This window comes from Cinclus cinclus, chromosome 9 (genome assembly GCF_963662255.1).
Source record: "Cinclus cinclus chromosome 9, bCinCin1.1, whole genome shotgun sequence".
Classification (NCBI taxonomy): Eukaryota; Metazoa; Chordata; class Aves; order Passeriformes; family Cinclidae; genus Cinclus; species Cinclus cinclus.
In genome coordinates this window covers 19,573,959-19,599,306 of record NC_085054.1, presented here as the reverse complement: position 1 = coordinate 19,599,306, position 25,348 = coordinate 19,573,959, and the positions used below count along the sequence as shown (strand labels likewise).

The following is a 25,348-nucleotide window of genomic DNA, read 5'->3' as shown; positions in this document are numbered from 1 at the left end:
GGGCATGATTCAGGACAGATTTGCATGTGAGCTAACTTTATAAGAGACAACCAAGAAACTCTCCCAATGTCTCCAGACTAGAATCAAAACTACAGTTTAATTGGAACCAGCCATATGTCTAGGTCACCTATACATCTGGGAAAGGCCAACAGAAGTGCAACACGTCTGTGAAGGAGCACATGGGAAATGCCAACAGTCTGAAGAATCAGGACTTCTATCTGGAACACAGAAAAATCGCTCCAGTCAAGCCTCTGACATAATTCAGCAGCACAGGGGACTGATGCTGACTGTCCAGGCTAGCTGGTCACCAAGGGATAAGGAGTCAGAAACAAATTCTCAGCAGGTAGAAAAGGGACCTCATTAACCAGAGCCTGTCCCACAGCCCCTGACTTAAGCAAGAGGACATTGCACAAGTTCTGGTGACAAGTCCAAGCTTAAGCTGTGAAGTCAAGCAGCAGGTCAGGATCAGGCCTGGTGAGGCTAACCAGACTCAGATGCAGCCCCATGGCCAAAGCACAGGTCCACAGCAATGAGGAGGTCCCAGGTCATGCCACAAAATGAGTTGATGGATCAATGCCTGGCTCAGCAGGGCCTGTGGCCAGGCAGAACAGGGCTGTGCCAAAGCTGGTGTTGAGGTTGGTCATTAATGTCCACCAGTGCCCATGGGGCCCTTACAATGGGCTGGGTACCTCCACAGTCACCAGGAAAATGGCTGTTCTCAGGTAGGAGGATACTGGCTCCAGAATAAATTTTGGGCTTAAAGGAAACTTTGATAGCACATTTAATTTCTTTTTTAATGAATCAACCAATTTTATGCAAACTATTTCAACAACAACAAAAATTCCAATCTGCTGTAATTCCTGCTTCCACTTTGTAAATACAGCCTTAATTAAATCAAAGCACTTGTAGCTTTAAAATAGAACACTGCATATATCTAAATGCTTTGCTAAGCCAGGGCCTAAATACCTCGTTGTGTTTGTTTTTGTGTTTGTCTTGTGTTTACAGATGGTGATGGACAAGCCAATACCTCTGCCAGATCTTTCCCTTTCACATGTGTTCCCCGCAATCCACGGCCAGGATAAATTGGTGTCGTTCCAACGAGGCCAATTTACACCAGCTGAAGATTCAGACCCACAGCTGTATTTGTGTAAACCTCAATGCTGCATGAACACAGTTTTTCCATTATGAATATCTGTCTATATGATTCATAGAGTACAGTAAGTAAGGCTACAGAACATTAAATTATTCCAGACAATGGGCCCAACTTTCAACTCACTAGAAAATTAGTGATGTGACAAATAGCTTTGTATTTATAGCAGAGCACCATTTCCAACATACTCACACTGAATGTTCCTACTAAATGCCAGAGTAAGAGGTATGTGTATTTTTTTCTGACACATATCAAGCCGCAGCCATGTGCAAAGTAAGGCACGTGATTCCTGCGATGTTGAATAGAGAAGTAAGAATTTTATTGTTGAAGGTGATAGAAAATTACAGATCCTTAACATATAAATACACCTAATGACATCTGGGTGTATTTTGTATGTCTGCATTGTTTGCTTGCTTTTTGAGATATTTCACCTTTCCACCACACTTAGTAACATCAAACATTCAGGCATTCTTGGAAAGGATTTTCTGTTTCTAAAAATGGAAATGGCCTTTTCTGGGCACAAATCACCTACAGAGAACTGCTCGCTGTCTAAGTGGAAATTAATTTATTGGTTGGACAGGAAGTGTACCACTAAAAGATATGAATAGACAACAGCCACATGAATGAAAAACACTGTGAAAATTATGAAAATTTCCCCCCCACATGGGGATGTTCCTCTCAGTTTTTAGAAGAAATGTTCATCCAGTTGAAAACACTAGAGGAGTTTGGTGATTGTTAAAGACCCTGGATCTATTCCTGGCTGAATGTGTGACATTCCTGTGACTCCAAATAGCTGCCACTAAGAACAAAACAGCCAGACAGATGTTTGCTGGTTTGAACCAGTATCGTGGCATTCCCCTACCAACCCCATGTGTGTGTGTGAGGCCCAGAGAAGCAGCTGGGTGCAACCACAGCTTTAAACACCTGACATGTCAAGGTGCTTCATGTCTGGTGCTGGGATCTCTGCACAGATGGAAAGTGGAGGATATCAGCCTTCCACCGGACTTTGGGGTGCCCAGTCCCGCTATCCCATCCCATAAATCAACCAGTTATATTTCTCCTTGGCTCTGGAAAACCTGTGGAGCTGGGAGGGCAGACAGTGTCTGCACCTGGTGAGGTGGCACAGGTGGCTCTGCAGCTGGCACTGGGTCTCACTGCCCCTTCACAGTGCCCCTGGATCTCCAAAGATGGCCTTCAAGGGGTCCTGAGTTGCCACCACCCACTTCCTACCAGCTCTGGCACTGGGGGAGGTCCCATCAGGGAGAACCACCCCATGCCAGTACTGCCAGAACAATCACCAGCCAGAGAACACCTGGATACAGGCCTTAGGGAAAAAGAATGAGGATTGCTGAGGGACACTGTGCTGGAAACACACTGTGGGGTCACACTTGAAGGACAAGTGGCCCATGGTCCATGTAGAGAGCAGGAACTCACAGGAACAACAGCAAAAAAGAAAATAAAAATCAGGGAATAGCTGTAACAGAAGCAAAACCAAACTGATGTGAATATTATCCTTGATATGCCCCACTGCCCTACCAGCCCACCAAACAAACTTTTGATGGACTGGGCATAAACCAAGACAAAAATGAGGGAAACTTAGGCTGGTGAAAAGTAGGTGTTTATGGCACTGTGTCCTGCTTTTTCCTTTCAACACCCAAATCAAGATCAGAAGTTTGTGTTCATAAGCTGTAAACTGAGCAGAATTCTTAAATTCAAGACTGTTTTGTCTGTGACACCTCTTCAGCACCTGTACAGAATATGAGGAATCCAGGACTCTGGTGCCAAATAATACAGAGGAGTCTTTCAAGACATGAGGGTTGAAGAAAATATTTCTGAATTAGTTTCTCTGTAATGTACGTGATTTGTAAGAAGAGAAGTCAGAGCCACCTGGTTTAAAATAACACTAATACTTCTGGAAGGTATCCACAGACCAAGCTCCTGGTTTTCCCTCTTCAACCCCCACCAGCTCCAGAGAAGACAACCTCTCAGCTGTTCACCCACCCTTACCTGTTCCCTATAAATAGATATGGAGGGTAATTTAAGACACACTTTTAAGACCCCAAGCTCTGCCAAGTGTGGGCTATTGAAAGCATTTCAGACAGGCCAGGAAGACATTAATTTAGAAATAATCACATGACTGCATCTGAAAGATGCTGCACAATAAGTCTGTGAACCTCATATACAGCTTAATAACATTATTTCCTGACAGCTAGTCTCTGACCACCTAACCTTTTTGAGGATCAAAGCAAAAAATAAAATTAAAGATACAGCTTTCCCATCTTTTTTCTAGATGTGTGGGCTTTGTTTCCCTCTAGAGATTTTGGGTCTTCTCATCTTAATTTGCTAAAACAGAACTTTGTGGTTAAAACATGCCATAATAATCCTTGAAAATTAGTTTTAAGTCTGTATTCAGGTGCCAGAACTCATTTTTGTGCCATATTGATCAGGGGAGCATTCCTGTGCCTTCCAGTGGTGCCAAGTCAGAGATGCTGAAACAGTCTCAAAACGCTCCCTTATCAAAATTGGCAGGCTAAAGAAAGAGGAAATTTATGCAAATGCAAAAATATTCCATCAGAACATACTGCCTTCAATTATTTTTGGACCCATTCTAATGTTCAAGGAGGAAGCAGGAGGAATAGTAACTGCGTATCCAGCGCCGGCAGCAGGAAACTACAACCAGCAGAGCACACCGTGTTCCAGTTGCTGCCGCGGAGCCGCTCCCTCGCAGGCAGGGCTGGCCGGGCAGCGGGGCGGCTCTGCCGGAGCCTGGGAACACCGGGCAGGAACTGCGCCGTGGCTCGGGCAGTGCCGTGCCCCTTCCACGGAGAGGTCACGACTTGTGCTGGATGCTCCATGGGACAGAGAGCGGCCCCAGATGCTGTAACTGTGCTACAGGGCACGCTCGGCATGAAGGAAACGCGCAACTCTTCCTTCGTCCCGAGCTGCAGCGGCGGAGGGAGGCATTGTTACTGGTTTTACGTTCCCATCGAAAAGATCAAGTTCAATTTCAAGTGCTATGGAGGCAATATATTTATCTGCCAATAAAAGAAAAAAACCCACCGGATCTGGCATCACAGGGCAGAACGAATTAATAGAGAAAGAAGGAAAGCACTGTGATGTTTATTTTACATATCAGATCGGGACTCCCACTGCAGGACAGCCTTCCTGTGCGACAGGAGACAAGGTACTTAACCCCTGTGGTTTTTAATTCCCAATTTTAGTTTTGAACTTTTTGCATCCTTTGCATATAATTTTGCTGCTCCAGTGCCAATCCAGCTCAACAGAAATCAGTGTCCAGCAGATGATTGCCCTTCCTGATGGACAGCTGCCCACATCTGAAAAATTAGTACGAATGCCTTCAGAACATTCTTGTGTTCTTTGCTTCTGGAGTCCGAACTTGGGTCATGGAAGTATTAAGGTAGAAAGTTTGTATTTCAGAGCTGTTGAACCAGCAGCAGACTTGTTGCAGGAGAAACAGAAATGTCAATAGGAGGCTACAAAAGGGTCCTGCCCCTTTGCCACAGAGAAAGAAGTGATGGCTACAGCAATGGAAGGTGGCATTCACCATTAGAATAACAGCCACAATGAAGAGAATTTCTGATATGTATTTACCCTGATCCCTGTACTGCTCTGCTCAGCAGGCAAGGCAATCCCACACTTCCTCAAACCAGATGGCAAAGTGGGGTTTGTAGCTGCTTTCAGTTGTAGGAGTAGCACGAAGCAGTTGGTGTGTACTTGTGAATTTGTCCTGTGGTTATTAGCTTTGTCCCCAAGCTTTCTACTGATGGATGGGAAGGCAGAAAAGCAAATGTTCACAATGCTATTGGCACACAAAGGAAGACCCCCCCCAGTCTTGACTGATGAATAGGAAAGTAGCAGGATACAAGCTTGACATGATGGAAAACTTGCAAGCTCCTTTGGAACATCACTAATAATGAAGACTTTCTTCTTTTACAGTCCAATTAGCAGAAATGAGCTCTGTTTCTGCTTTGAGGAAAGTTAGAAATGTCTATAATGCTCTCCTGATCTTGCAAAAATACAGTGGCTTGTGGGGTTTTTTTTTGTTTGGGTTTTTTTTGGATTTTTTTGTTTTGGTTTGGTTTGGTTTTTTCCTACAGGTACCAAGAACAGGATCTTATTAAGTGTGACCGGCAGTGGTCAAAGTAATGAACACTTCCCACAGAGCCCACCATGATTACTTCCCGCTCCGACAACTCTTCACTTTAAATTGGGGACAACAAATTGTGGATGGCATTAGCAACCTGTCAGAAGGCGACTTCCGATTAAAGTGAGCAGATGTCAGCTCACTGCATCTTTAATTCAGAACTGCAGCCTGCAAAGATGGCAAGTGCCAGCATGCAGGCTCTGAACTGCGAGATGCAGGTTATGCAGGATTCATCATCCTCTTAAAGATGAAGGGGTTTGCAAGTAATTTATTGTTAGAGATGCTGAATATTTGCCCCCACAGTTCCTCGATGATTCATTGGTGCCCATGACCAGGTGATGGAAATGGCAGGTTTGACACAGTTTAGCTGGCACTCTCAGAGCCTTTCAAAAGGGAAGGTGCTGATCCCTATGAAATCTCTTTAGCATATGACATCTACGCTCACAGCATCACAAGGAACTGTCAACACATGCGCTGTGCACAACCACCCCTTGTTATGTTTTTCTGCTTCTGGGCAAACTTTGTTCTTTTATTTGGTTTGTTAGAAAAAAAAACAAACAAATTCTAAGACCAGGTAAACTCAGTAATATGGGAAATCCATGAGCCTGTTATGCCACCTCTGAGCTTCCAGAAAATATCAGTAAAGATGCATTCAGAGCATCATACTGATTATCCAGCTGCATCAGAACAACTCATACTGGCTTACCCATGACAGTGAGTATCGATGTGCTTCAAGACATGTGCAGAAGCAGTACTCAATAGTAAAAATTCAATTATTTTAAAATGCTACAGAAAAGAAACATGATAAAGAACACATTTGAATAAACATTGAAAGTTAATTAAAACCTGCTACAAGAGTTATTGCTACATGCTTTCAACGTTCACCTGTTTATTAGAGCCTCCTTTGTTCTAGGAAGTGTGAAGTAATTAAATACAAGTGATTACAGTTGGCATAGGTTCATCTGGGGAAATACACAGATTTTTAAAAATAGATGTACAGTTTCCCCCTTTGATATGAACTTCCTGTGTCGACCTTTGTCTGTTCTTGACTGATGCTATCAGGAGAGTTATTGCTCAAAACAGCTTAAGTGAAGCAGAATATTCCCAGTATATGCCAAAACAATCCAAATCCTCTTTGGATATACATATGTATTCTACAGGAATGTTTACATACCCCTACATCTCCAAGGGCCACTTTCAATTGAAAATATGCATTTCTGTGTTGGAAACAACCAATATCTGTGTCAGATTCAGGATCTCACTGTGCTAGATGTCATACAAACACACACTCAACTATTTGTTGTTTATGCACCAGCTCAGTATCAATTCCAGCCTCCTTTCCATATCTATATAATCATCTTTCCAAACTTTTATGATCTGATATTGTAAGATGGTGTCTGTCAATCAAACAATTTAGGGACCTATCTGCAGTTATTTTCTGTGTTCTGCCTGTATTAGAAATTATGTGTCAGAGCAAACACTTCATGTTGAACATGGGGCCTGCCCTCTGCTGTTTTAGTTTCAGAGTGGGCTTAAGTACAAAGCATGGGATGAGATTATGACCTTCTATTCACATGGCAGTTTATTTTGGCTGATAGCTGACTTTCCTTCCCAACACTGGCATCCCAAGCCTGATTTCATGAACAGTTGTCTAGTGAGAATCTCTATAGCAAAAAAAGGCACCATATGCTAGGGGAAACTTCAGATTATAAAATAAAGCATATTTCACTGGCAGCATGGGAGAGAAGATGCCAGATTTGGAAACAAGGTTTCAGGAGAGAAGAGACACTAGGTGCTCTGTTCGAGGGCCCATTGCATGAAAAGAGACAAAGATGTTAAGGCAACTTAAAATACTTTGACTAAATTCAAAGACTCTTGAACAATGTCTATTCCAGACCCATACATGTAGAGATCTGTATATTTATTCTATTCAATAAAAATAAAAACCATTTTTGTCAGGAATTGGTTTCAAAGTTTGTTATTCATATATCAGGACTACTGCAAGCCCTGGCAAATTAGGCTGCCCATAATGTTGCAAATGTGAACTGACATAACTGGAATCCTGGGATGGACTCCAGTTATGGTACAGAAGAAGACGTGGTCTTGTTACCATAGGTGGGTGGCCACGGCTGACCCGGCCACCAGCAGGGCTGGAGCCAGAGCCAGTAGCTGGTATCAGGGAATGCAACACTGCTCCAGCTCACTCAGTGCTGTCACTGGGATCTCTGACAGACCTCAAGTCCTTCATACATTTCAATAGCAGCTGAAACTATTTCTGCTTTACAAGACCAGGCCTCTGTCTTTTTAGCAGATAGCTCAGGGAGATCTCAAGCACCAAAATGCAACCAGATCAGGGCTACAGCTAAAACTAACCTGAAACTGAATTGTTTCACCTGAAGAGAGAAGCAGCTGCTTTGGGCTGAGAGGGGTAGGTACCACTAACAACTTGGTCCTCGGATAACTCTTTTTCTGGAATTATGGGTAAGAGATTTCATTTATGCTCAGCAGGAAATTCTTGGTAACTCTTCTTATAAAGCTCTCTGCAAACATGTGGATGTTCACAAACATGGACAGCCCATTTAGTGTCTTTCCCAGGCAGTATTTGTACCCCAAGGCCCTGTCCTTTCTTTGCACAGACATTTGAAATAGGTTAAGGATTACAGAAACATGCTTAAATGAGTCTCAATTAGACCCTCAGTCTAATATCTCTGCAGAAAACACTGAGATTATGGACTCCTTTTATTGCACAAGTCTTATGGAGCTTACCTCAGGTCTAACAATATCCCCCATGTTCAAAATCTCCAGGAAAGCTCTTTATTCCAAGGCTCACTCACTGTGCAGTTGTGATATTCATGGTGTAAGTACTTAGATGGAAAATCCAGAGCATGCTGAGTTCTGCATACCAATTCAGTGTTCATGTAACTTAAATGAAATCTAAATCCTATACAAAAATCCATGTCTAATCCATTATTATTATATGCCTGTATCATTATTACTGTTAACTGCTAAATACCATTCATTCAGTAACAAATCCTATCATAGTCAAACAGCACATGGGGCATATGTACTTCAGATGTGCTCTCATTATTAATCTTGACTGTAGTTCTGTCCCCTCTTAATGTGCTTCCTACCTCCTCCCCAGTCCTAATTAACCACCTCCCCAGAACTCCTGCACTTTTTATTCATGTCACATATGAAAGGTTCCTCTGTCACCTTCTCAGAACTCTCCTCATTGGCTTCCAATTCTCACTCCCTGGGACACATCCCTCTCACAGTAATTGTAAGCCAATAATTCATGTGAAATCTTGGAAGCAATTGTATATATGGCACATAGCACAGATCAAAGAAACCAAGCGCTTCCAGGAGTGAAATAAGAGAGGGGAAATGGTCCTTCACTAAGTGGATTTTATCTCAGTCAGAGGAGCCTGTCCCAGGTGCTGTGCCTGGTGGAATTATGCAAGTCTTTAAGGGTTAATATGACATGTTGCAAACAGGAAAACTCTATAAATTTGCTTTATGCATCACTTCAAGGGTCGTTTGACCCTGCTAAAAGAAGAAAACTTAGAGGTGATGTGGAATGTCAAAGGAAGCAATGTTGGTTTTTAATCTTTCTTATACTGCTTTTCCAGAAAGTCAGCTAGGGCCCATTTCTAGGAAATGCTTCCCTTGACTAAAGGAGCAGCTACAATTGCTCTACTTAATGGACTGTAATAAAATAAACTGCCTCCTATTAGCAAGAAGGATTATATCATCAGTTTTGTAATGCATTTTATTACAGAACATACAGCATCAGAATTTTCAAATGCAGTATGTGGGGAAGTAATGTGGGGAAATAACTTAAACAAAACAGTTAAAGTGGGTGTCATATAATCACAAATGATAGATTCCTTTCTCTCAAACATCAAGGTATCAATGTTTCTTCTTTAAAGCTATCTTTTCCCACCTAAATCACAGCATGAATTTCCACATTGTGCATTCAATTATCCATCAAAGCCATCTAGCATCTCTGTAGAGGAAGAGTAGCTTGCAGAACATTCCTTCCTTCTGAGGAATGTGAACCTTGGCACGTGTAATACTCCAAAACCAGTATGAGCATGGTTCAGTTACTTGGATTATATATTCTTGGATATTCTTCTCTCCCACTGACTTTGCTCTTGAGTTAGAGCTTTGTATTTTTTCTAGACTAATTCTGCCTGGTGTTAAGTGATGTTCTAAACTAGGAACTCCTAAATTTCATCTGCCACTTCAAAATGGGTATACTTTTAGTTAATTGGTATAATGTGTTTCTGCTGACAATTAATAGGAGCCTTCCCAATACTTTCATTAGGGATTGGAGCTGAACACCGGACAAGAGTCAAGTACAGCTGATATGTCTGTGATTTTCTTCCTTGAGAAATAAAATGCCACATTATTTATTTCTGTGCATAGGGGCTGCGTTTAATAGCACCTACTCAGAAGAATAACACATTGGTTCCCTTATTTAAGGAGACGTCTCTGAGGAAGGGGCCACGAGTGGGAGTGAGAAGGGAGGAAGGCAGTGTCTGCTCAGGGCCATGGTCTCACTGCCCACACTTGCACAGGGAGCAGGACCCACGAGAACTGCTGCAACTGTTACTGCATCCTCTTCCTCTTAACAATTGTGCTTATACCCCCCTCCAAACTTGTCTCCTATCTACGAACTTTGCATTGTAAATCACATTCCCATCACTCTTGCACTCACTGAAATCTTTCTGTTGTTCCAGGCTGAGGAGTAGAAGCTGCAAGTCATCCATGCTTTCTGCTGCCTCCCCTGCAGACACCTGCAGAGCAGCAGTACCACAGCAGCCCCAGCAGCCTGCACAGCTTCCCACTGCATGCTTCACAGGGAAAATCACTGGCAGAGCTGTGTTTTTCAAAGGGAAGCCTTGGTTTACATGGGGCTGATGGTTTTGACTGTAAGCCTGCTACTTCACTACTCCTTGAAGACTAGATGTGGCCTGTGGTTTGCCACTAGACTTTCTACAAAGCTGGCCTGATCCAAATAAAATGTTTCTCCCACCACAAGCTTCCAATGAAATTCACTCATGGCATTTTCTTACTCCATCTTTGGAGTTTGCCTTTGTGTAGTGCACTGTGTAGGAAGTCAGGAAGCAGAAGGGGAGGTGAGGACAGAGAGAACACGCCAAGCCCCCTCTGCCTCCCTCTGGGGCTGACCCCCACAGTGTTAGAGCAGCTCCTTGCTCTGCTGTGAGCAGCTTACAGTGCAGACCCTCAGCCTGGGCCAGCTGGTGACTGTACTGTTTATACTTATCAAGGACAACGCTGATTACATCATGATAGATGTTTTTCATTCACATACACGTTGGGGTAGTAAAACTGGTGTGGAACCAACACAGAATGATGTGGAAATTCCTACACAAGTCAGATTGGGTGCCAGTTACAAATGATTTCCAGAAAAGCTGGAAAGCACAGAGTATAATTTTTTGTCTTTTTTGGGGTATTTATTCAAGTGCAAAACATGTGGACTCTTGCCTGAATTCTTCTCCTTGTCCAGATTTCCACCAACCAATTATCATTTCTCAGATAGCTCTAATACTTGGTTCTACGTTGATTGTGGGGTTTTTATTTCAAACAATATTCAATTTAGACTAGGACACATTTTTTAATGTTACTGGTGACTAAAAATATTTTCCCTGTTACCCAGTAAAACACAGTGAAGCCTCAGTTCTAGTTTCAAAATTATATATACGTACATACGTATTTCTGCATTAGCTGGTGAGGAATAAATTTGTTGAACAGTGAGGGTCAGGGCTTTGCCAGCAGCTGAAATGTGTTATTTATCAGCAGATCATTACAGTCAGCACTGCACAGCATGTGAACTTCCTCACACCCCTCTGCCAAAGCTCCCCACATGGCTGACCTGCCTGCTGACTTGAGCTTCAAGGAGCTTCCAGTCTCCATCTGGAGATTCAATCTCACTGCACTGCTTGTGCCTGTGTGATAGCCCCACTGTTCCTTTCCCTTGGCCCCAGTACAGGAAACTAAAACCCTAAAGGCCTGACTTGGGGACGAAGTTTCTCTACAGAGAGCCCTGCTCTCTCCCAATGATTTGAGTGGGAGAAGCCCAGGCTGTGACTGCCACCCCCTCTGTTTATTTTGGCAATGAGTTGTTCAGCACACAACTATACAGACTTCTGTAAGTTGTAATGCCTGTAATTAAAATATTTTCTGTGTCCAGGCAGTGACTGCCATTTTTAAATGTTCTAATAAAGGGATCTCTAGAAGGAAGAAAAATGAATTGATTTGCTTTTAACATCTGGGGTACTGTAATACCAAAGTGTTCAGAACTTAACCTTCCTTAAAATACTGTGTGTTTTAGTCCTTGTGTCCCTTTTTTCTTTTCCTATCCTATTTTTAAGAACTTTTCAGGCAATGAGGACACCTGAAATTTTTGAAATCAGAGATATCCAGAAAATTAAAGTCTTTGTCTATTTTCTTCTTATTAGAACAGGTTTCCTGAAATATAATCCAGTGAATATAGAGAGATATTTTAAAAGGCCCTCAACCCTTGGTTATGTTCAGAATTTTATGTTGGAGTTTGAGTTTTCACAGGCTATTAGGGTTACCATTTGATTAGAACTACATGACGTGTCCAGGTTATACAATAAGAGGTGTGTCTCTCTCCAGGAGATGAAGAGCAACTGGGCTCCGCTACCATACCTGAGTAGAATGTAACTCAGAGAAATGGAGGTACCTGGAAACTCTAAAATTCAATACACAGACACATTGGTGGCTATTTCTACAGTGCAGACAGCACTCAGGCTGGATTTAGCTCTGGACATTTTATGAAACAAGTACAGTCTGAGGTGATCAGCCTACTTCAAAGAGACCTGAGAAAGGCAGCTACAGAGAAAAAGCACATCAGTGTTTTACACCAGTCTACACGTGTGAAATGTGATGTTAAAGGGTCTGCAACCCTTCCAGGAAGAATTTTAGGGACTCACAAACTTAGAAGATTAAAATGACAGATTTGGGTATATAAAACAAGAAAATATTTTATATTTTTTGGGAAAATGTAGAAGTCAGGAAAAGGCAAGCAGAGCCTAAGCAGGGAGAAGCTGACTGTGTGTTTAGTTAATGTGAGGGAGATGAAGAAGAGAAGAGCACAATTCCGGTTTTGTCAAACTGGAATTGCTCAAGACAGCTGGAGTTACAAAGGCAGAAATCACATTCTCACTGCTTCTTCATTCATCTCAAAAATTACATGTATTTGTTGACTTGCCTAGACCTTACACCTATCAATCTCAGAATAACACATGTAAAGGGCTTTGATGCCACATTGCCTAGACTAATATCACACCATCCTTTCTTGCCTGTGCAGGAGGTAGAAAGGAAACTCCCTGGAAACTTCCTTCAATCCACAGAACAGCGCTTGGCAACAAGGACTTCTCAAACACTGACTTGATAGGCAGTGGTCATCTGAATAATCCCAAAGAAACAGAAAATCCAAAGTGATGCACTGACCAAAGTGCAGCCACTGCTGGGAAGGACAGAAGTGAATGGCCTCCTTACAGCATATGACACGGAACAGGGAGAATGCTACTGTTGTAGCATTTGGAATTAAAACTCTGCTCTTATGCATCCTTGAGTGATGCTGCAGTGACTCTTATTTTAGAGGGACTTCTTTGAATTCAAGATTTTCCCAAGAGGAGGATTGATTATACAATGATGGAGTTTTTTCAGTCCTAGCAAGTCTTAGAAATATTTAGTACATGCATTGAAAACCAATGTCAAGTGCCTTGTACTGCACTACTGAACACTGTTTCAGCAATTTGCTTCTCCATGATGCTTTAAAATAACACTAACTAGTAGCTGATTAAAAAAAAACCCACATCCTCATGAGATCCCCTTGCAGATGAAGTCTGCTTTTCTTCTGCAACTCCTCCTGGGTCCATCCAGGCAGACACATTAGTGAAACAACTGGATAATACATTAAGTAGAGAAGATTCAGAGATTGGTGCTTTTGATGGATATAGAGACTAGATAAACATGAGTCTGAGAGCTCAGTGCCTTACACTGAGAATACCCCACCTCCGTGGCCTGGAATTTTAAACATGCCAGCAAAGACTTCTCACAAAATCACCTAACAAGGTGCCAAGCACTTCTGCATTAAGAAAGCCAAGGCTTTAGGGCTACACAATTTTCTAAAGTAAATTCCCTGAAACCCACACTTGAAATTTCCCACAGACTTCAAGAAGTGCAAACAATAATCATAGTGAATCAAACCCCAAAATCATTCTTCTTTTGGTGCTGTGACAAGAAGATAAATATATTCATAAGCTTAGTAAAAGAAGCTTAAAAAAAAAAGTCAGATTCTTGTGCTAATGTCTACCAAATATACTCATTATGAGACAGAAGAGCAGATTAACTTTCACCAAAAGCAACACAGAAAAATTACTCTTGGATATTACTATGCCTGCTACATCCAACACTTAGCTTGGTGAATTTGGTTTACAAGTCACATGAAGTGTACCTGCTGGCAATGTGAGACTTACACTGGTTATGAACACCTCATGTTGCCACTTACAGAAAATATTGTCACCCTTGCAATAGAGACTGGTTTAAAGTATGAAAAAAGGAACAGATTACTCCCTACCTTCTCAGCATCTTGTTCAAAAAGCCGGAGTTGAAAGCACTGGTCCAGTTTCAACTTGCGGACATGCCACATCTGATGCAGGTGTTGCCGGGTAGAATGCAGCTTATCTAAAAGGCTGGTGATCTTTGGCACAAGACTTTGAAAATCTGCACTTCCAGGAATGCAGTTCCTACCAGAAAAACCATCACTGGATCTTATGCATTGTAATAACCTCTGGCCCTCACGATCCAGTTCTTCCACAGGAGCTTTAATCACTTTTTTCTTAAGCTGTGTGTGCTCATCAATCAGCCTTCTTGAGCCCTCAACATCAACTGGAAACTCCTTCCGAGCCAGCATTTCCTGGAGATCCTCCAGCCTTGATAATAAATGAATGGCACTGTTGAAAAATTCTTCCAAGGAGACACGCAGCTCTATCCATTCATCGTGGTTGTAATCCAAGGACCCTTCAAACTCATCTGTCAGTTGGGAAGGATCCACAAGCTTTGCCAGGCCTTCTACAGACACCATACTTGTCTAAGGAAGGGAAAAGGACAGCATTTAAATCAGGGACCATCCAATCAGAATTAACAGCACAACCCATAAACAGCATGAAGTGAGTATTTCCCTCATGAATACATAATTGAAGGAACGTTGGTAAAGAATGTCAAGGATTGTGTTTAACTTTGATATATTAATTGGACATAAAACCATATGTCTCATGGCATTTATTTATTTATATACTTATTAAATATGTGATATTTGCTGGAATAATGCCTATCTTTTTCAGCTGGCCTGGCTATCAAAAAAATGTAGTGAAAATGTTTCTGCTACAGATTTCATCAGCCCAGTTGGACACCTAAGACTTCTTACTGCAGCTTTTGGACATCTGGACATGGTTGTTCTCTATACAAGTAGATGATATTACAGGCACTCTGCTACTTGTGCTACACCCCAGCTATCAGCTACACAGAAGCAAAACTTTCAGGTATATGAACTGAAGCAGCTATTGCAAACTGCCATAACCGAGAATATACCAGGTTTCTTATTCCAAATCATTCCAGCTGGCTTTTTGCCACTCTTCCATATTAGTAATTCCTAATGTAATTAAGCGAAAATCAATGTAAAAGTGAAATGTCACTGAAGTATTAACAACCAGAATTTATTGCCAATAGAAAGTACTGCTCACAAATCATATACAATCAATGAGAATTGGTTTTAATTCATACAGACTCAGTAACTGGTGATAGAGAGAAGCACTGGGTGTCTGGAAAGCAAATTACAGTTTAAGAACATAGCAACTGATAGCTTTCTTTTCTTTTTCATGCTTGTCTCTTCATCAGTGATTGCACATCCATCCCCTAAAGATCAGGCCTCTAAAGAGTGTCAGAGCTTTTGCTTTTCAGAAATGGAGGCACACAATAATTGCAGCACTCTCACAGAAGTCATATACAAAGTAAAACACATAAAATCCTGATTATTATCCTAAATTATGTCAAAAATAGGCTAGCACTGGTTAAAGGTTAATAATAGGCTTTTTATTCCAATTTGTATCCTTCCAAAAATATCAGGCATTCTTCAATGCATTATTAAAATTGAGATTGTGTTGAACTTAAGCTCAGGAGAAAGCTTATTTTAAAATATTCTTGCAATATTCCTTGCTGTGAGGAAAAGGGAGGACAGTGGGAGGAGCAAACACACAGTTGGAGGATAAGTACGTCACTTCAGAGCATTTTCAAATTTTTAAACCTCTTGACGTGGACACTGAGACCTTGAAGATAATTCAGTTTAGGGTTTAACTGCCCTCAGGGAAATGCTTCTCTTCATGGCTAACACTTTGGCATCCTCCTGCAGTCTGTCAGGCTAATGGAAGCATTGCTCTAATCATGCACAGAATTTGACATTATGAGACAGTAGAAAGGCTTTTCATGTCTTGAATTCGGCAGAAATTCTCTTTATTCAGGTTTGATTTTTTAAGCAGTTCTTGAAACTCTAATGAAAACATTTTTAGTGGGGCAGGTAGATGCTTACTGTTTCCTAGGCACTGCTCATCCTTTTTGAAATCAATTTAAAAAGTGCTGTCCACTATTTAGCCTCTTTCAGCAGGAGAAAGAAAATGGTGTTGAAGGCACCTCTGAATTAATGCTAAATAAGCTTCATGGTCCATTCCTCAAAGTGACAGATAACTTCGGAATCCACATACATCAACCAAACACGTTTCTTTCTCTTTCTGGGTGAAGACCTGTGTACATGCTTCACTCTGGACTGTGACACAGAAACACTGTGCCAGAATCTCATCCCTCAAATCCAGCTCATCAGTGTCCACTAAGGGTCCTACAGTGCCCTGGCACACACATAATGCTTCCATTAAGCTCAAAAGAGAAATCTGGCCTTAAAACTGGCACTTGGTACTGCTGAGTTTGTGGATTGGGTAAATCAACAGAGACTTCCATTGCTTTCCACTGCAGTGTGTTCCTGCCAAGGCCCTCGTGTTTGATCTATGCTGTGGGAAATTGCTGTGACAGTGCAGAGAGGGTACCTCTGAATTGCCCCACATAAATAAATGTGGGCCTTATTGACCTTGTCTGGTATTCACGGTTCTTATGAGAGAGCATGAGCTGCCCAAGAGCCCGAGCTTACTGATAAGCAGCAGCATCCCAAAGAATCCTTTCAAGAGAAGTTCTTTGACTGTGGTGTGTATACTGCAGGGTGGACCACAGCTTAGGAAGTCTGTGTTTGAATCATGGAACTGAGGGACTCAAGCTATTCTATGATTCTGAATGTCTGCAGGTAGTCCAATACACAGTGAAAGCACTGACCCTCCTCCTCTGGTCCAAAAATTTGTGAACCATTGGACCCCTATGTGAACAGCCCTGCAGACAGACTAGGGCTCAAAGGCACTGATGACACACACACAATGAAAATGCCCTTACGTGTTCCAGCATGTGCAGCAAATGAATCCAGAGCTTTTTAAACAATACACACTCAGAGCTGCAACTATGAAGCATAACTTGGTCACAGTTTACTTTTTACTATCATCACAACAACTCCACATAATAAAAATACATGTCAAACCTCCAGAAGGTGTTTATTAATTTTAAAACCAAACAAATGTTCTCAAAATACATACTTGAACTCTGTTACTTCAAAGGTACCAAGGAGTGTGAACACTTATATAATCAAAGCAAAATTTATCAGTTGACTGGATTTTGTGAAACCAGGGCGAAAATTTACAAGCACTTAAAAAGTGATAATAATGTAAAATTGTGTTAATGAGTAACACCAATCCGATTCCCCACAGCAGTTCAAGAGTCCTTGCAAGAACAGGCTGAAAATAAGGACACATTTATATCACACTGATGTCAATAAAACTTAAACAGATACTTAAATACAGTCTTCCATTGCAGCAAACATTAAGAGTTATAACTAATTTCTCTTCTGTGTTCCAGAGATGCAAAATCTCTGTGTCTCTCTGAAATTAATGGATTTGTAAAACAGCCAACAATATAAGTGTTTCTAAGTGAATTATTAAAAAACAACACAATGCCTAAGTCACAGCGTGGCATGATTGATGATGATGAGCACTTCATGCACCTGAGTTTTGCTTCTTTTTGGGCAAGAAGCTGAAATTCACAGAAAACGGAAGTGCTATAGAGAACACAGCTGGTTTTTCTTCATCAACAAAAAAGTTAGTAAAATTCCCCTTAATTATTCAGCTGTTATATACTGGTTACTTCTCAAAGGACATGCCTGAGGCACCTTATCATGCACATGAGTTGTTAATGCTGTCCCTGAATTGTAAATCTCAAATTAAAGAGGTGGAAATTTAGCAAATGTCTTTTATTAAAAAAAGCCACTAGTGGGTAGAAGTAGGTAGAAGTAAAATACAAACTCATATATTTGCATCTAGAAAACTTTGAAAATTTTGACCAATTTGGTGTTGTGTTTTATTGGGTTTTTTCCTATGAAAAACAAAGGAAAGACTTAATACAACACTGCCAAAAATAAATACCACAAAAAACAAAACTAAACAAAAAAAACAAACCAACAACAACAACAAAAAAAAATCAGCAAAAACTATGTGAACCTCTGTGATGAAACATGCAACTCTTTTCACCAGTGTGCTCAGAAAACAACCTGATGCCAGGGAATCAGCCCACTCCTGCCACCTGCCCTCAGATGTACTTTTTGCTTTCAATCATAGGGTGTCCTTTTTTTACCTGAAGGAAAGTTCTTATCAGAGATAACACTTTACAATTCATTTCTACATGGCTCTCACCTCAAAGATGAACTTGGAACTGCCGAAGTTTGTTTTCTGCTTCTGCCAAAAATTATCAGGTTTTATAATCAGGGCAACGTGAATCTCAGCAGGAAAGGCTTCTTGAAGGGTTTTTAGGAGAGGTTTGATCAAATCCCATTTGGATCCCCGCATATCGATAATAACAGTGAATCCTCTCTTGCAAACGTCTTCACTGCAGGAATAAGAGCACATCATGATAATTAATATTGTGGACAGCCACAGTGAGACTTGGCTTTTGTTGCTGGTGTTTGGTGCTTCAGAGCAAAGCAAGGAATGATTAGCATAAAAGATGAAAGATAGTATAGTATAAAGGCTATAAGAAATGTCACATTAAATTGACTATAATGTAATTTACATGAAATTCAAGTGTCTAGATTACAGTTTAATCTCTAATTTTCCAAACATGTGCAATTCAAATATTCACTGAAACCATACATACTTTCACACAATTGGAAGCAGAATCAAATACATCTGTACAGAATCTCTTTATGTGTACATACAATGGATTCTGCTTTCAACATATTGGATCCAGGCAAAGTCAACAAGCAGGGTCCTGTGCCTTAGCATTACCAGTCCCTTTTAAATTTGGGTGCCTTCATTTTAATTTTACCTTTAAAAAGCTTCACTTCTAGAAAAGTGTCAAGTCCAGAAAAATGCCTTGCAATTACTCCCTGACAGGAAGGCCCTTGTGACTCAGCATGCGTGCTGTTATCAATGGGGCCCCTTTCCCTCACAACTCATCTTCCAAATGCTGCAGGACCTTTTTCAATCTGCAGTCAGACATTTCCCCCAGCCTGTGCTCCTCCCTTCTCAGAAGACCAAGGCAGTTATCTGGCCAGGTCACTGGCAATGCATGGGGCCCAGCAACACCACAGCATTCCCTTGCAAATACATCTCTTTTTCCTCATGAGAAAAGAGGAGAAAGAATACAAATCCAAGTCAATTCTGTGCAGCTTTCAGCATAGCTTTTCAAGGGACACAGTAGTATTTATCCTCAGAAAAATAGGTACAGGTATAATGTAGAAATTGTAAGACTCTTCAGCCTCCATAGAAATACTTTGAGTGCACAAACATAAAGGGGGATTTTCACAGCACTCTACCTCTTTAACTCCTTTAAAACACTCTTTCTGCTAATAAGATCCATCTCCTGCATATTCAACAGAAAACAACTCTATAAAGCTTAGAACTAGATTTCAGGGCTGGAACAAGGACAGGAATATTCTTCAGGGCATGCACACTAGACATATGTATGTTGTGAGTTTGCTAACTTGAACATTATCAACATAGTGCCAGACAGGAGCACTCAGAGACAACAAGCTTGGTCCTCTGCCTTAACATTATTGGCACATCCAGAGCACACTGCATACAACCATCAGTGCAAAGAAAAACTAGGGAGACCAGGCACTTCCAAACACTGTTAGGAATATAGATCTTTTTATTCTCCTTTTACCTACCGCTGAAAGTTCAGACATCTGATCCTTTCATAACTAATGCCAAAAAAAAGGCTGTAAAAGAAGCTTTGTTGGGGGTGCTACTGCCTCTTGCCTTTTGGAACAAGAGTTGAGACAAGGAAGCAAATCAGAAAGCAATGAATACAAAGGGGTTTTTGTTTTGTGTATTTTTCTTGCAAAGCTTTAGAGGATCTTCAGGAACTTCTGCCAAATCACTGATCCTTGTTATCCTGAACAGACTTTTCCAAGAATTTCTTCAAACACTTGACAAAGAGATGCAGGAGCCATACAGACACGAGGAGAGTCCCAACAGAGGACAAATAACAGGTTAGTGCAATCTGTCTTTTCTGATATAAATAAATAAATATACCACCACCATCCGTTGCAACCACAGCAAAGCATAGACAGTAGTAGCTTCATTCCAACTCCCCTCACCACTGCCAACCTGCCAACTTACCTAATTTGATGTAAAACAATAAGTTAATACTTATTGATGAACAACATAAAACCTGTTTCAGTAAGCAGAACAGGAATGTCCTAGAAAACTGAATTATTCTGTTTATGAACCTAAACTAAAGTCTTAGACACAAGCAGATCCAAAATCAAGCCCTGCCTCTAGCTGGAGAACAAAGGCAGTCTGATACCCTGACACACTTGATTATATACCACCATGACTAGAAGTTCAGCCTGCATTAAAACTGATATTCCAGGTAGGGAACAAATAAATGTAAATATGGGCTGGTGCCTGTCTGCTGAAGGTTTAGAGCCTCTCCAGGCCTGGGAGGTGCAGAGAAGTAGTGGAGGGAGCAGACAGTACTGCAAACAAGTTCCCATCAGCACATGATGCCTAAGCGTTTGTGTGTAAAAAAATGCTCCAAAACACCCCAAACCCCTGTTGTCCTGGTTCTGAGACTTCACTGAGATTCCCCAGCTTTTTCTGGTGGACACAGGAGAATGGTCACTGATCCTGAGGAGCAGGCTGGGAATGCTTTCTGATTCTTTTCCTGGAACAAGAAGCTATTCACTACGAGCACTATCCACAGTCCATGTAACTAGACCAGATTTCCACAAGCTTAGTACATTTTCAAGCATGAAACTGATAGGAAAGAGGGATGAAAAGGGAGGAAAGGAAGAATAATAATCATAGAATTCTTATGTTCAAAATACATCAACATGTAACCACTCTTACACCAATAATACAAACTCCAAACAATGCTCTTTATTATAAAGACAATTCCCTACTTCAACAGGCATGTAAACTCCTATACGAAATATAAAAATGCAAGGGTGGGTACCTCTTTCCAATTCTAGTGCAGAAAACATACAAATTAATGGCATTTATCATTTTTAGAAAATCTAACTCTATTTCAAGGGTGTTGGCCACATTCTTGCAGAAGTAATTCTGCTTGCAATTTTTTTCTTTAATGTGATGAATGGTACTAACCTGTAACAGCATCTCTGGGCCTTTAGTCTCATCTACACGATTTGATTCCCCCAGCACAGTGATAACTCCACATTCTTCTGACTTTTTGCAGAAAATTAGCTCCTGATTTCTAAACCTGCTTGTCAAAAGCTATTATTTAATGGTGTTGAAACTACTGCAAGACAGAAAGCTGCCTGCTCATCATTTCTACTTTCAGTTGCAGAGCTTGCTGCAGAGAGAGTGCCTTCAAGAGCACTTACCTCGTACAAACAAGGTACTAATATCTCAAAGAAAGAAGTGTGAGACAAGAATATTATTCAGAGTGTAACCCCTTCAGGGCAAGGACAACCTGCCATGCTGTGTTTGCTTAAGGAGCCTGCCTTGCAGGAGGTCTTCAGCTACCTATATTCATTCTACAGTCTTCAGCTGTCTGGAATAAATTCCAATAAATTACTTTGTAGGAGACCATAAATGCAAATCCAGGGAATTAAAATTAATGAATAATAATGGTCTGCAAAACCAAAACTGAACACGGATGCGAAAGCACAAAATGCTAACATAATTGTGAGTACACCTCACAGGCAATTTATTAAAAAAAAATTCAAGTTGAAATTGCAATATCCAAATATTTCCAGCTATTGACATCATCCTAAAAAAGTTGGCCGAGACATAGTGAAGCTCTGATAAACTCTGGTGAGGCAATCTGGGACAGTATGTAATCTCTGACAGTCACTCATTTTTCTTCAGTTACCTCAGCATGGATTGAGGAAATGACAAAAGGTTCCTTTTGAGTAGTCCAACCATGCTTATTAACGTTATTGCTCAAAAGCAACAACTCAAACCCTTCCCAATGTAGGAATCAATCGGGAAAAGCATCAGTAGTACTCAAGCTCCCTCCACATTTTCCAAGTAAGATGTGCCTTATTCCTGGCTCCCAAGATGATACATCAATACACATATCTATTACACATAAGTAACCACTTTAGTATAGCAATTAATGTTGATTGTGCTGCTTAATTTTTTCCGGTATTGATATTTGACCAGAAACTGGAAAAAACACTCAAATCAATGTATTTGGACAATCCATCAGCCTTTTGCCTGTGCTCATCTGGACTAGATTTGCAATGGTGACCAGAAATTATTTGATAGTTGATAAGTCATTTCAGTTGCTCCATTGCTTTTAAGTAAAGACAAAGACCAGCTTCTAAGTGCAATAAAAATACCCTAGAATATTTGTGAAAATAATACTTATGATCTGGATTAAAAAAGAAGGCATAAAATTGAAACTCAGAAGCAGATGTGATAATTCTGTAAAAATAAATGCCTCTATTTTGGTTTCTAGAGTACTTTCATAAGGTTATTTTCTCAAATTTCCTCTTTAATTCAGGCATGCTCTAAATTGTATTTTCTTTGGCAAGAACTGGCTTGCTGGGTACCAAATGAATTTAAGGACTTCATGCTTTCTGATTAATCTTTCAGGTACCTATCGATTATGTGTATTTTTCACCCTTATGGTCTGGCCAAAGCTTCTGGCATTTGGAAGCTTCAGCACTTGATTAGCTGAAATGACATAATGCCTCCATTCCCATTTTGCAGTCATGAGTTAATGATGAAGCAGCACATTTAGCATTCCTGTTGGACCACTAAAAGTCCAGATCTGACATGTCCAGCATCTCATTCTAAATACAATTTGTTAATGGGGAGAGCAAGATCTCTTTTAAAGTGGGTCAGCATAACCTTGTTAGGAGACACTGTCAGAATAAGAAGTAGCTCTTCAGGCAACAATATACAGGAGCAAAATCTGAAGGAAATTAATTATTTTTGAGATCACTGTTCCTTTTATAAATGTGGCTGTAGTCCACCAATTGGTTCACAAGCTGAGGGTGGAAAAGGGGGAGGGGGAGGAGAAAAGCCAGTATATAAAATCTTCCAAGCACAAACTGTTATCCCAAAGGCCTCATTTCATATGAGAGCTACTAACTCTGCTGCCCAGCTTCCATATCAAAATGCACCAAGGATCACTTCAGTGATTGATGTGTTAATATTTTTGATTAATTGATTTTTTTTATTCATTTTGTGTGTGGTTTATTTACTCAGCTTGAAAATAAAACTAGACAGAGGCTTATAATCAGCATCACTTAGAGACTTTCATACTTGGGTTTCACATCAGCATGTTGAGCCTGAAATTCACCTTGTCAAGAGAAACAGTCAGTAACTGTATTCAATTTACTTTCCAGTACATTTAAAGGACCAGATAAAGTGCTTTTTAGTAGACCTGTTTGTCAAGCACTCCTGAACCAGCATTATTTATTCAAATATTTTGTTATATTTAATACATTTCAGCAAATTGCATCTTGCTTATTATCCCAGTTAAGAAACATGTTCCTGTGCTGTCAGTCTGAGCTGTCACCCACAACCCCCAGTGACAGTGGCTGCTCAGTGGGATGGGACAGACTGTCTTTTCAAAGATCCTGATCCTCACATCTCCCTTCTGTGCTGCTGTATCACACACCAGGGGAGTAACTTATTGATGCACAACCCAAGAGCACCATTACTCTGGAATAACAATTCACAGCAAGCTCCCACCAGAGAACTTCAGCTATCTAAAAGACTGTAAGTGGACAATCTTCATCCTAGATTTTCCTTCTTACATTTTTGAACTTGGTTTCACAATAGTTTTTTTGCAATTAGAGAAGAAACAGCCACCCAGACTCCACTTCAAATTAATCCTTTCTTCCTTCCTGTGACCTAAATTAGTTTATTCTCTTTCAGCACTGGAAAGGAATCCCTCATTTCCACTTCTCTTTTTTAAAAAGACAGAGAAAGAAGGAAAGATATCAAAGCCAGTTTCACAGTGGCTAGAGCTGGACATAAAGCAGTGATCTAGAGAAATGCTGGTGACATGTTGTAAAAAGTCTTGGAGCCAGTGAGGTCCAGCCAAAGACAAACCTCCTGTCTCTGGTTTCCAGCCACTGCTCTTAGGGGACATGAGGTGTGTCTGTGAATGGCAGATGTGTGGGCTGCACAACATCCACATTCAACCCCTGCCTCTGGCCCCAAGTCATCAGGAAGGGAACAGAAAGGCAGAAATAAACCCATATACTGCAGCAGAAGCTAACTGGTGCCAGATAGGTTCTCCTGCTATTCTCAAGCAAGTAACTCATTTTGGTATTCAATTTTTACATTTAAGAAAAATGGCTCTGAACTCAAAGCAAGTCTGTTGTAAAATGATGTAAACTAGGAAGAACAGACACCAGCTAGGTGTAAGAAAACCTTTTTCCAATATGTAACCATGATCCCATGAGTGCCTGGGAGTCATTCTGAGATGTGCAGGTCCCATTGATATCTCTGTCAGGGTTCAGCAGGGCTGTTGAGCTCTCTCCTACCAAGGTAAAAATCCTGATCTGCATTGTTACAGCCCAGACCAGAATTGGGACCCAACGTTCTGCAGGCATTTGGACTCCTATTTAATGGACCAAATAAACACTATTTGAGAAGCTTCCCATCTTCATTCAAATAGCAAAGATATAAAACACAGCTGTGTGCAAAAAATGCATGATTGCAGCTGTTAAAGCCAAATCTGGAGGACAAATGCTATAATTTTTCACATTCCTGTTAAGTTTCTGCTGGTAAATGATGCCTTCATCTAAACCTATTTACCCTCTTCCCGTTTTGTTGCTGCATGTCTACTATATTTGGATCAATATCTGGCAGGTCTTCCTTGAAACAGCTGCTGAGATAAATATGAAATTAATCAGGGCTTTGTTTTTGTTGAAGCAGGGCTACATTTAAAGATTTGTTACTACAACAAAGAAATATTTGAACAGTAAGTACCATTCAACTCTCTCTTGAGCATTTAAAGTCCTGTATTTGAGATGATTTAGCAGACACAAAATGAAAATGCTTTACTAAATGAAAATTATATGTTCTTGACATTTGCTGGAAAAAATAAATATTAGGGCTCTGTTGAAATATAAACACACCATTGTTGTAAAGGTTTGGATGAGCAGAGGCTATTGGAAGTAGGTCTGAAGACTCAAAGCCATTGGATTCCAGATGAGAAATAAATATATATGGCTGTGCTTAGCACAGCCAAATTACTGAGTTTCAGAAAATAAATGGATCTTTCTGCCTGTATTATGTGTTTTTTTCACAGTTCAAGCAAGGAGACCATGAAGGTCATTTCCCATGCTGTTAACTTCACTATGAAGTTTAGTCCATGGTCAGCACTGTCAGATTTTCACATGA

At 40.7% G+C, this 25,348-nt stretch overlaps 1 protein-coding gene across 1 annotated transcript in view; it reads right to left on the bottom strand.

Moving 5' to 3' along the window:
• The window catches only part of LOC134047094 (kalirin), a 341,858-nt gene that overhangs the window by 133,872 nt on the left and 182,638 nt on the right, over window positions 1-25,348 (bottom strand). Inside the window, exons 4-5 of the mRNA XM_062498020.1 lie at window positions 18,206-18,398; window positions 13,951-14,463 (exon numbers count right to left, since the gene is read on the bottom strand). Of these exons, the coding sequence (XP_062354004.1) occupies window positions 13,951-14,463; window positions 18,206-18,398 (706 nt within the window). The remainder of the gene's footprint in view (window positions 1-13,950; window positions 14,464-18,205; window positions 18,399-25,348) is intronic.